This window comes from Ptychodera flava, chromosome 7 (assembly GCF_041260155.1).
Source record: "Ptychodera flava strain L36383 chromosome 7, AS_Pfla_20210202, whole genome shotgun sequence".
Taxonomy (NCBI): domain Eukaryota; kingdom Metazoa; phylum Hemichordata; class Enteropneusta; family Ptychoderidae; genus Ptychodera; species Ptychodera flava.
Genome location: NC_091934.1, coordinates 29,868,220 through 29,881,650, shown reverse-complemented (window position 1 = coordinate 29,881,650; position 13,431 = coordinate 29,868,220). Strand labels below are relative to the sequence as shown.

Genomic DNA, 13,431 nt, shown 5'->3' with positions numbered 1-13,431 from the left:
GTGAATACTTTATAGTACCATGTCTAGTCTCCAAGTGAAGATCCGAAATAAATTGACGACTCTGTTAGAGCGTAGACCAAGGTTGAGCAAAACGTATCTAAGTGCCTTTCCGCCTGCCGCTGATAAATTTAAACTGCCCATCTCAGATCGGTGAAAAAACTATCTCTGAGAGGGACATAACCCTCTACTCTTACATTAATCTCCTAAAGAATAATCTGATTAAACAATATAGCCTAACATGATAACAGTAAATCTAGCTATCATCACGACCAAAATTATACAGCATTCCCGAGCTATCTTGAGATAAAATATAGCACAACCAAGGTATAGCCGAAGTCATGGGTGTCAAGGTGCTCAATAGTTAAGATGGCGTTCAAATCAATCTACTTATATTGTAAGTGACGACGTGGGTCATTGACATCGTATCAAGCATAATTCAGGTAGCAAATAATTTCTCCATATTTCAGTTTCGTTATTTCTTCATTCTGCTCTCTCGTCATTTTGCCATTTCGCCGTTTCGTCATTTGGCCGGTTAATATCAAACTTTGTTATGTAGGCGGCGACAAACACTGTACTGCAGCATCTGACCTTACCAGAGGTCATGTTGGCGCTGTTGAAATATTTAATCGAGATTCAAGCTGTGGCAGCTGTTACAATGGACGCAATGGGTATTCTAGGTAAGTTTGCCGGCCATGCAGACCTTCATTAAATATACCTTAAGTTGAATTTCAAGATCTAGATCATGACTGTGTGCGCGATCCCTGTTTTCATTGCCGTTACCCATATGTGCATTATAAATACACGATAGACTGTTTTGGCTGCGGGTACGAAGTATGTGCTCAGACTATGTCTCACTTCCGCCTACAATTTCAGTATCAGTATTTAGCCAATATTTCGAATACACCTTCATTAAAATATCTATCAACGGTCAGCGAGAGCGACAGTATTTCAATGGTGATCTTAATCAAAGTAGGGATTTAAGTTTTCCTTTTAATCTGCTGTAGAAAATTACTTTCGGTTTGATACTGTCTGAGTGTAATGCCTGTTCTGCCTTTCATTGTGATAAAAGTTCAACGACCTCTATGATTTGTTCGCGGACGATTACTGCTGCTATATGTAACCATAAGCAAGAGCTATGGAGAGTTACACGGACTAATATCATAATATTTATTATTTCTAGCTGCGTTGCGTAGATTTCAGGATGTCGATCCCAGTCATGGGAAAGCTCCTCCGGTCATTGTTGAAACGCGGAAATGGATGTCATCGGAAAAGCCAATGCAGGTAGGGACTTCCCCTTCAGTCGCTATGACGTCAGCCTAACAATCACCTGTGATAAAAAACACACACATGACCCGTAGGCCACTTGTGCCTGGCGCCTATGGTCCTTTTTGCTTGGTCTCGAGAAATAATTATTAATCGGTTAATAAATTATTGGTTAATTTGAACTTGTAAACGTCCAAATTGCGCTTCGTCTTTCCCGGTTAATAATACATGCTTAAATTTTCACGCTCATTGAAAAGAGAGAACCAATACGGATTTTGTGTGTGTGTGTGTTCCCATAGACAGTCTAGTCGAATGTCACTACATTGTGCTCTTGATGGCGATGCACTTGGTGCATTCGTGCTGTTTAACTCACATAAACCTGAGTAAACATACATTTACTAAATTTAGCATTTCACATTAAGTAATGTCTTTCTCCTGTGTTTTATTCTATTAGACGTGACCGAGGCATGTTATTTATTTCATTGACCTTAATGTTACAATTTCCATTCACAGAGAAGATGGAGTTTGATTTCGTCATCTTTGCACATTCTTCATAATTTAGTAAAGTCGAAATCAAACCACAAATACTTCGATAATCGGGAGGCCAAACGAGTTCTGCATTTCTACAAGGGATCCGACACCCCCGAGCGAAGCTTTCCTGCGTGTCTGACTCTAAGCTACGTGATCAACAAAGATAAGGAATTGGACTTAGTAAACGACGAAAAGGGTAAATTTAAGTTGCAAACTTGCTCAATAGTTCAATGCTCATAAATATACATGCACACAAGTTATTCGCCATTATTTACATGACCAGAGATCAGATTTAAGCACTTGAATGTAAAATAGAATTGAGCAAGCTATGAAAACAATAAAATGTTACCTCGTTTTCTGAATTAAGTTCGATTTTTATCTCTGGCGATAACGTAAACCAGAAAATTGCATTACTCTGTTCGTACTGAGTCTTGCTGGTAAGGAAATATTACTTAAATAAAAAAAATCACTGGATTTCATGTGAATGCCTATTACATTTTCCTGACATGTTCTTCATCATATTTAATATTTGCAGGAGCAATTGCGATTATCACTGGATTTCTGCAGAAAAGCTTGCAAGGGAGGCATCATGGGTTTTCTATTGAAGAACTGGTAGAAGGGTTGGAAAACTTATCAGAGCATCCTAAGAATAAAGAGAACGTGAGTTGATGTGTAAAGAAGTTTGTAATTCTCCAAAAGCTCAATGTTTGGAAAAATAGGAATGTACATGATTACTTGTTTCGTTCATTACATATCTTCCAGCGTGTAAAGTGACTTTAGTTTGGGACTTTTAAGTTATACTGAAGCTGTAATTGAAGTCGATAAATGTGATCGCGATATCCTGCAGAACAAATAAAGAAGTTTGCATATGAATTATATGATATCTTGTTTCATCGGGGAAAAAATGACAATTAACCAAGGTACAAACGTAAAAAGGGCAAGTTATCTTTCTCTGAATAAGTTGCAGAAAATATAAACGCTCAAAGATGAAACAAACAATATAAAAACCGGTTTTTCGTTTCAAATACTTAAATCATTTGTTGTAAATCTAGTTATGTCTACGCTTAGCGAAATGGCCACTTATATTGCAAATGAACAATTAGGTGCGCTTCGGCTGGCAGACAGTCGTACACTAATAGACGGGCAGGCGATAAAACTTGTGGCTGGCTCGGCCAGTATAGTTCATTACAGGAAAAGATGCGTGTTTAATAAGTCCCGCCATTAAGACAGAATCAAGGAAACTTGCGTAATAAAATTATCTTCTTCTTACTTGATATATAGTGAATCACAGGTGAAGCCGTTGAAGTTGTTGCTCTAAAAACGGGCGGAATTTAGTTACCAAAGCCTTGGAAATCGTTAAAATCATTTATACTTTCGGATTGCGACTCACTCTTCTGTACAAAGCTCTACAAACCCCATTTACTGGAGTTTCCGTATGTTTACAGTGTAAAAGTTGTAATGTTGCCCTGAATGTTTGTCTTTCTCCTCGTAACCATTTACTGACACGTGTGTGGCAAATCTAATCTTCGCCATCAACTTTTACTTCAGATCAAGCGAAGAGCTGTGCCATTCTTGTTTGAGCTTTTGGAGAAGTGTGAAGAATCGGAAAAGACCTTCATACGGCGTTGCCTCAGTAAACTTGATCTCTATAGCGTCACCGACGAGACAGTGGAAGACATCAGTGGCATACAAGAAAATTTGACAACTCGTAAGTTTCACTGGCAGTTGCTTTATAAAGACCATTGTTTACTGTATGTGCATTCGACTTCAATTTGTTAAATACAGTGATGTCACAATAACTGCAGATCATGATAAACTGAACAATGAAGGACAAAATACTTGGATATTTTCCTACGATTTTCAATAGCGGTGGATCCAGTCATTCATTCAAATGTTAGTTTAAGGAGAACAATTTTCTAATAAGTACGTAAATCAAATGCCTCTTGTTAAGGTGAAACTGCGTGTTGCCAACACAGTTTTTTAAAGCAATATTTCTCTTCAAAGATGACAAGGAAACCCCTCATACTATATGTTTTCAAAAAGCAGAGATTCTAAACTTTAGTATGGCAGCAGTAGTTTACGGCAAGTATGAAGTGAGTGTATGTTTTGGGTAAAAAACCTCAATTTTGGTATTGATGATAAAAAATATGAAAATCACAGTTGATGATCTATAAAACAGTTACATTCATTTCTTTTTTCGTTTAGCGCGCGTGATTATGAAATATGGCAAAAGAAAAATGCAATGTGGGCGTGTCCCCCGAGCCTCTCCAGTCGACTTTTTTCGGCTTTCCGAAGTTTGCCCGACGCCGTATCTCATAACGGGAAGTAAAGTATTTCACACCTCCTGTAAGCTCCCCACGGGGAGGTAACTTCTAGGGTTTCCGCTTACATGATCAGGACAGTGTCCTCTCTTCACTATGGGAAGACGTTGTTCTTTTGGTGGCTGTGACAGCGGCAAGAACATGAACGGCTCAACTGTAAACTTTTTCAAGTTCCCGTCAAGTGTTGAGTGTTTGAACCATAATGTGCTTGTCTCTTCTGGTTCGTACGATCGGCCACGGTCCCTCGGCTGAGCCTGCCTCGCTACTCGCTACACAGAAGGTTGGGACCGCAATGCAAATCAACTGCATGAACACCAACACTGAACGTTGTGACTGCCACTTATAAAATGCACTAGTCTACAACACGGAACGTCGGGACCGCAATGCAAATCGACAGTAACTTAAAACGTAAATGGGACCGTGATTAAAATGCACTACAACTACAACACGGAAGGTTGGGACCGCGATGCAAATCAGCTGCATGAACAGCAACACTGAACGTTGAGACTACCATTAAAACGAACAACAACACGGAACGTAGAGATCGCGATACAAATCATGGAGCACGGTCCCTCGTGGGCTATTCAGCTCTGGGACTATTCTACCCATAGACGAGTGTACATAAGCGAGAATTTGTTTCTCGCTTATGTACACTCGTCTATGGGTCGAATAGTCCCAGAGCTGAATAGCCCACGAGGGACTGTGCATGGAGGTAGAGTCCTCCATGATACAAATCGACAGCAACACGGAACGCGTCGTTGGGACGGCGATTAAATTGAAGAACAACGGGGAATACCGGACCACGAGGACCGCGATGCAAATCGACCGCAACATGGAATGTTTAAGACCGTGATTAAAATGCACAACACAGAACATCTAGACCGCAATGTAAATCAACTGCAACACCGAACCTTGTTGCCTCGATTAAAATGCGTATGTCTGCTATGTATAGCAAAAGTTTCAATTCTCGCGAGCGAGCGTTCCTATGCCTGCTGTACACTAGACAAAATCACGAAAACTTGAAGCTATTTTCTGAAATGTAATATTTCACTAGCAAGAAGAGTATAGGTAGAAAAAAACGACTATTTTATTTTGCATTATCTATCCTCGTTCTAAAATGGCAAGGGTTGAAAGACTGACACTCAAAAAAATGATTAAAATTATGATTAGCAAATTTAAAATGCCTCTTATTCAAAATGTAAGTACTTTATTGCCAAACAAAATAGGCCTTTTGTTATGTAGTATTTAAAGAACATAATGTGAAAATTTCCGAAAATTTGACCCAGCCAGAGTGAAGTTAAATTATTCGGAAATTTTGAAATTCGGAGGAAAAACAAGCCAGGGAATGGGGTGATTTGCACACATTTCCATAAATTAACACTTCTGTAACTTACAAAGGTGAACCCCAGCGATTTTTTAATCTTGGGTTAACAACTTAATGAAAATTGAATGAATATTTTAGAGCAAAAGGTACACTGTGTTGGATGCAGTGCCCCCTTAATTGTTTGAATTAACGAGTAAAATATCGAACTCTGAACACGTGACTCTCTTCCTTGGAGCCATGAACGGATTTCTACACTCGGAACTATTGGTCGCGCACGAAAAAAGTGCAATAAATCAAATATATTATAACCATCCATTTTTCCACCCAGTCTTTTACTCGCAATCAAAATGACATTATTTTTAGTGCAATTTTGTACAGATTAAACGGTAAGTTTCACCGTATACTTATTGATGACTTTTGCACTGTTTCGTATAGCTGTTACAGGCCTCAGCCTCGATCCAGGTGAAGGCTTTGTTCAAGGCTTAGGAACGATTAAATTTAGAGAAATTGAACTCTTTTTCTCTCACTGAAACTGTTCTTCAACAGACACCATGAATAAATTCGATGCCAAATTATTGACTATTTCACTTCTTTGCTCAGAAGCTGAACCTAATATCTTGGAGTTGGTGTTCATAAGTAAGCTTATTGGGTCGATTTTTTCCTGCTCTGTACAGTATTAACATGCGACAGGAAAATATTTTTATGTAACGAATGTCATTGGTCATTCCCTGTCCAAGCGCCAATCGTCAACTATTAAAGCAGAACTACAGTGCGGGCAGAAGACGCACTTCAAAGTGAATGGGGTTTTTGATGTTTCCAGTATATGAATATTGATATAAGCACCAGTTTAATGTTGTTACTTTGTCTAATACATCCCAAAATATAATTATCTAATGCTTTAAAGCTATAGCAGTCAGAATACAACATTTAATGCTAAAATTACGTTGCACATGTTTGTTAAAGTGAATGCAAGCACAATATAAGTATTTTGTTCTAGAGAAATAATACAATATAATAATAATACAATTAATTACAGCATTTCCTAAGTGAATCGGCTTTTAAGTATTGGAGGTAGGATGAGCAAAAACAAAATTCTGCAGACCAATCGTCTGAGATGGGATATCTCTCACACTCAAATACCCCAGTTGGTATTGTACATTCTATCTCAGCTCACCAAGGGATGGGATTCTATTAATGCTATCGTTTCAGAGTGCGAGGACGAGAAGGTGATTGAAACCTGTGCATTTGTGGAGACCCTGGTGTGTAGTCTCCCTGAAATGGAACCTGAAGAAGCCAAGGACGTGCTCGATGCAATAAATGCGGCTGTCAACAAAACCGTAAGGGGAGAAAGGATGGCCGTTGCAGATCGCATAGCTGGCATTGATGGTTGTTTGGGTTGGTATCACTGAATCTAGTGCAATTCTAGACAGTGTACAAAAATGACTTCATAAACTTTAGATACAATGAAAAAAAAATCGAACCGCTGGTTACAAAAGAATTTTTTCTACCTGTGATTTTGCTTTCATTTTCTTTCCTGTTTTGCAACTGTCTTTGAAAGCCACGAATTACATATAGCATCTACATGCACAAATACCCGGATGTTAAACGTGAAATGGAAAAGGTCACATGTCTACACCAGCGAACACTAAAGCGACATCAAGAACTGCCTGGAGTGATCAAGCACAATGCACATGACGACAACAATTAATGATTAAATTCAACCGAGATCCGAGGGCATGATGTAAGTTACAAGTTGTATTTTTTCAGATATTCTGATGAAAATGGCTCTCGGTTTCTATGCAAATGGTGATGACGATCTTTACCTTGACGACCAAAGGTGGGAAAGCCTAAACTCTGTGAATTATGTCATATTGAGCTGTGCAGACGCCAGTATCCGCTTTGCATCTGCCGCGGGGGATACTGGGTTCGTGAAGTTTCTACTCAATATATGCAACAGCATCACCGTAATTTGAAAGACAAGGTAGGATATCATCATGTGACGTTCGAAAAAATCCGGGGATGTATTTGATTCTTTTCCATAGCTATTTTAATTTCACTCTCTCGTATGATGACACTAAAACCTGTCACAAAATGCTGGAAAACAAAAATATACGTCTCTTGTGAGTGACTGAGTTTCCTTTTACATGTAGTTTCAACGAAATATGTCATACATCATTTTCGTTTGCCACTGGCCGGGTATATATTTTTTTGAAGAGGACAACACGCCTAGCACTTTGGTCGAAGGCATGTTTGCAAACTTCCAAGAGAACGTGATTAATTTGTTTTACCATCACTTTCTGATTACAAGATGGTGGCTCTTGCCAATCTAATGTGCGAGTACTACGGAAAACCACCCATAAGTTCGGAACCTGTGTCGCACGAAATTCAACAATCTGAGACAGCATCGCTTGAACAAGAAGTTCAAGTTGAAACCAAAAGACGATACAGAGACTGGCAAGAAAGTCGTGAGTTGAAATACATGCATTTTGTTCAGCTGTACAGTCGTTGCTTTATTGGGCCCCGGCGAACATATTTGTCTTATCAAATTTTTGTCGACTTGTTTGTCCAAGGTAGGACAGTTATAAACAGGGCTCACTTGAATACCAGGGAAATATAAGGATAACTTTATAAAGGTGTAACTCTCATAGAATGATCTCATTAATATGAATTTCCATACCCTTACTTTGAAAGGCCATTTAAAGAAAATTCTTTTTTTGCCCTCTTTGGATGTTTGAAAAACCTAGCAGCCAGGCAGGGAAAAAATAAACACAGACAAAAAACGCAAGTGTATTTACATAAGCTGAGTTTTAATACTTTTTTTGAAAAAAAAATAATTTTATTTGCAATAGTGTTAATATAGTGTTTGTTTTCTTAATTTTCTCTGCAAACCTATCAGCACGCGGACGGCAAACAAGAATTATTTAAAGCGCCTAAGTTTATAACAAGCTTTAAGGCCGGAGATGTTGTGAAAACAGCAATAAAACACTACGAGCCAGGTTACCCACATGTTTGTGACTTGATTCAACAAGTTTTGAGACGAGCAAAACTACTTTGTTTGGTACCAAGATACTCGATATCACTTGGGGTTCCTTTATCCATACTTTGTAAATACCTGTATCATTCTGCACGATTTCGCCAAGGCAATGTACAGGAAATAAACAAAGCAATACAATGGCTGCTCTTATCACAGGACTGACAACCTTGTTTAACGGAAGCTTCTCAAGACGCGGATGTTATGCGATTTATAGCGGTCGGTGAACGGGCGGGCGTAAAGGATGGCGGACCTCTGACGTACAGGATCGACTCTGAATATGTAACAGCCGTCCACAGGGCCGTCTTCGTAAATGACAAACCTCTCGTGACTGGAAAGCCTTTCGAGATCAATATTGACAAGACAGACCCTGAAAGTACGAGAGATTCGCTTGAATTTGGTAAGCATGATGTAGAGTTACTAGTATAGCTTATTGCATCACAGGTGCTTTGTATGAGGACAGCCTATCAATAATTGATAGTTCATTGGCTTTCTGTGTCACATTCATAGATGTCTTGATAGTAAATTATAAGCAGCATCTGCGATATACTCTCTAACACCCCCTCGCTGGCTTCACCTCAGACCATAAAACTACCTTCAGCAGTTCAGCTCAGCGAGCCGGTGAAGTCGGCAAGGTTCTGCTACGCCAAAGCATGGTTCGGTGAGCGTCGCTTGTTAGAAAGACCGTTGAGGGCGCATAACTGTGTGGTGAACGAACGGGCTGTGAGAGAGTCTACATTTGCGACTATAGAAGACGTTTGCAGGATTATGTATCTTTGTAAAATTATGATACGATTTAGAAGAAAAAACACGCTTGACACATGCGTACTACAGATAATGTGTGTATGGATATTCCGTGAATGGTTTATATATATATATATATATATATATATATATATATATATATATATATATATATATATATATATATATATAATCATATTGAATATTTCTTTGTTAATGTTATCAGATACGATTGATTTCGGCTCAAAGTTGTGCGGCTCAGCGAAATATACCAGCATACAATGACGTCAAACAGAGAAATATTTGGATTATATATTTATCACATGAGCAGTCTGTTTACTTTTGCTGTGAATCGTTCAAAATCATTGTTGAGGATTGAACAATGATTGGCTGGATCTGTGTTTTTTTCCTTGGGTTACTTTCATTTAATGAATGAAACGGCCCATCACATATATGCAAATATGATTTTCAAGTTTAATTCATAAATCAAATCACGTTCATATTTTGATACACTGAATGCCATTTTTGCCAATCACACATAGGATTTGGTCACGTGAACTTGTCAATCACTGTCTTGCGCTGTCCTGTCGCCAAAGCAAGTTAGGAAGGTTCACTGTGCTGGCGCCTTACAGCCACAGTATTACAAACTAAGTTATTTGGCTTGATGGGTGGGTCGGTGGATCAGCATTACGGAAGGACAGATCGTATATATTCAAGTGTATAATAACGACAACTTCCATATTCTTTGTAGGGATTCTAATTTTGTCAAAGACTTTAAGTTAACTTGGGTTGATAATGACCTGAACTTGGAAATGATATCCGGAGGCGATCGTATCGCAATCGCCCGACTTCCAAACAGAACTCTCCACTATTACTACAACGGAAAGGATCAAGGTATGGCCTTCAGGAACATCCCGGAGGGTATATACCAAAGTAATTAAACGTTCACTTGAGCGAAAATAAATGCGATACTTAATTGCATGTGTTTGGCGTATTTCTTAATTTATGTACAAACTTAATACTTTAATCTGAATATTCAACTTCCTTGGTCACTGCAGATGTCCACCCTCTGGTCGCAGTTACTGGTAAATGTCTGCAGGTCTCAATCGTCGACAAGACGACGGAAATTCATGTGCCGAGTGAAATGTCGGAAGCAGACGAACCGGAATACTTTGACTTCCCTTTCATCTCTTATCGACTGAACACTTACATTTGCGTCACAGTCGGAAAAAATATACGACAAAATTCATATCTATGACATGTGTGAACAACAGTTAATGTATATGCTGTATGACAGTGATGATCTGTTTATTCCAGAACGGGACATATGATGCTTTTATGGAAATCTGATAAAATATTACACAAACTTGAAGGTTTTTACATAAAAATCACCCTATTATTTCTCTGTAACGTAACGTTTAACATCTCACCAGGAGATTCGAAAATCGTTATTAATTGCGGACAAAAAGTGCAGGAGACGACAATGAAACGTCTTAGGACCTACTTTTCGAAAAGAAATTTATGCATGCACCCTAAAAACATATATAACACCCGCTCATTTATTTTGGGTTTTGCTCATTTTAAGAAATCTAAAAAATGAACAATGTCAAGACCAATTTTTGGCGAATTAGAAGGGAAAAACAAAACTTTGGACATGTGAAAACTTGTGTTTCTTACCGTGGAAGAGAATAGTCTCCTTTTTTCAACTGCAAAAATTAAAATGTCTGAAAACATAGCACTAAACTTCATTTTGTGGATGGCAATTCAGTAAATCTTTCAATTTCAAGTTTTTTTCCATAAGTAGAATAGTTTACAATAAAATTATAGTTTTTGAAATACCTGTCTCAAGTCATGACTTTTTTATAACCTAAAATCAAGGTTGGAAGGCATCTTCTCTATGGAGCATTTTTCATCATTGAATTTATAAAACCTTAATATAAAAATCTACAAATGGAGAAGAAAATTGCTCAATTATTGCGTTGGGCAGTATCTAGTATGCCGAGGTTAAAAAAAATGATTCCAGTGTGGTTCATTCTTTAATTTTATAAAAATGTATGAATATGTTTCTCATTTTAGGATAATATGTGTAGTAAAATGAAATAATGCACATCAACAATCATTTTTTAAATTTAGCCATAGGTTTTTATTTAAAACATGCACACTCCATAAAAATATTCCACATAATGTATTTTGATTGCATTCAAAATCAAAATAAAATGTAAACCATCAACAGGTAGCCTTTAGTAAAATGTTTTCAGGCGAAAGCAACTGACTCAAGAGTCTAGCCATTGGAACACTGTCAACTGGTAGCCTTTAGTAAAATGTTTTCAGGCGAAAGCAACTGACTCAAGAGTCTAGCCATTGGAACACTGTCAACTGGTAGCCTTAAGGAAAATGTTTTCAAGCGAAAACAACTGACTCAAGAGTCTGGCCATAGGAACACTGTCAACTGGTAGCCTTTAGTAAAATGTTTTCAGGCGAAAACAACTGACTCAAGAGTCTAGCCATTGGAACACTGTCAACTGGTAGCCTTTAGTAAAATGTTTTCAGGCGAAAGCAACTGACTCAAGAGTCTGGCCATAGGAACACTGTCAACTGGTAGCCTTTAGTAAAATGTTTTCAGGCGAAAACAACTGACTCAAGAGTCTGGCCATAGGAACACTGTCAACTGGTAGCCTTTAGTAAAATGTTTTCAGGCGAAAACAACTGACTCAAGAGTCTAGCCATTGGAACACTGTCAACTGGTAGCCTTTAGTAAAATGTTTTCAGGCGAAAGCAACTGACTCAAGAGTCTAGCCATTGGAACACTGTCAACTGGTAGCCTTTAGTATAATGTTTTCAGGCGAAAGCAACTGACTCAAGCGTCTAGCAATTTGAACAGTCAACTGGTAGCCTTTAGTAAAATGTTTTCAGGAGAAAGCGACAAACTGAAAGTCTAGAATTATTGAATTGTCAACTGCTACCCTTTAACCCTTTGAGCACCAAAGTCAATTTCTGTCACCTTTATAAAATATATCCTAGTCAATTTGTTTTAAGATTGAGGCAAAAATTTTGATAAAAAACTGTAGCTAGTAAATAACTGTAGGACAAAATCTGAGTTGAAGAATCGAAACGGACGCCATCTTGTTTCTCGGTATGGGCACATTTTTTACGTTGTGAACATTTCACTGTGTATTTCAATATGTTCTATAGTTATGAAGTTGACAGTGATGCACTTTTGCAGCTGTCGTGTATTTTTTGGTACGAAAGGCGCCTTTGATCGACTGAAGAATGATGGCCTCCGTAGGCGATAAACACCGGTACTGGCAGGCATATCAGTTCTACTGAGGAAGTAATCCACTGGCCCGTATAGGTCAGGGGCTCACTTAGGGGAGAACCACTTGATTTCTGGGGGGGGGGGTATGGAGGATTTCGAGAAAAAAAATTGTCACCAGGTGAAATAAAAGAAAAAATTAAGCCTGTAATGGCTTGAGAAAAAAATATTCTCATAACGGACAGAAATAAAAAAGGAATTGTCACAATGCTGTTGAAATGAGCAAAATTTTGGAAACTTCATTCTCATGTATTCTTTGCTGGCATGCTGCCAAAGGCACGCAAATGTTTTTACCACAAGTAATTCTTATGTGTTTTTTTTTCCAGCACTTATGATATAAGCATTCACTACTTTACACCTCGGTGCACTCGATGTTTTCCTTCCCTTTTCTGACCCAAGAAATCATGTTTCAGGATTTCTGTTGCAATATCTCAGTGGTTTAGGCAATATCTAGATGGGACTATTTGACTTCTGTAAATCGTGAAAATTTAAAACACAAGATAGAAGTCAATAAACTAGTGTTAAAACCAATACATTATTCTCTCAATATAAATATGTTAGAAAGATTACAAGTTGACAATGAAAATTGAGGAACAACAAATATAATGAAATACAATGTGTGAGCCTTGTTTCTCTGACCACAAAAGATAACATCTCCCCTGAGAACTTAAAAGGAATTGACTGTTTTAAAGAAAAGCAGGTATAGTACTGATCACAGTTGATTTGCCAAAAAAGTGTTCTATAATTTAAAGTTGTATATACAATAGACTTTCCATTTTGTTGTATATCATAGACTTTCCATTTTGTTTGTCATTTGTTGGAATGTAAAATGAATAAATAAAAACATCCTGTGATATGTGAAACACTGGCTTAAATTTGAAAAATTGCACTGCTACTCCATTTG

The 13,431-nt window shown here is 38.0% G+C and overlaps 1 protein-coding gene across 1 annotated transcript; it reads left to right on the top strand.

Moving 5' to 3' along the window:
* Nucleotides 1–622: 622 nt before the first annotated feature.
* Nucleotides 623–11,442, top strand: LOC139137225 (uncharacterized). The gene is made up of 10 exons (XM_070705215.1): nt 623–677; nt 1,181–1,281; nt 1,777–1,990; nt 2,330–2,454; nt 3,343–3,502; nt 6,649–6,834; nt 7,207–7,420; nt 7,748–7,904; nt 8,630–8,870; nt 10,273–11,442. Exons 1-7 carry the CDS (start codon nt 656–658, stop codon nt 7,410–7,412), a joined length of 1,014 nt encoding a protein of 337 aa, XP_070561316.1. The 5' UTR covers nt 623–655; the 3' UTR covers nt 7,413–7,420; nt 7,748–7,904; nt 8,630–8,870; nt 10,273–11,442.
* Nucleotides 11,443–13,431: the final 1,989 nt, after the last annotated feature.

Excerpts from the sequence above, each read along its gene's own strand:
- LOC139137225 (XM_070705215.1), top strand. The coding sequence starts at position 656 with ATGGACGCAATGGGTATTCTAG. Across the intron at positions 678-1,180 it reads GGACGCAATGGGTATTCTAG|CTGCGTTGCGTAGATTTCAG; the intron begins GTAAGTTTGCCG and ends TATTATTTCTAG. Across the intron at positions 6,835-7,206 it reads TGGCATTGATGGTTGTTTGG|ATATTCTGATGAAAATGGCT; the intron begins GTTGGTATCACT and ends GTATTTTTTCAG.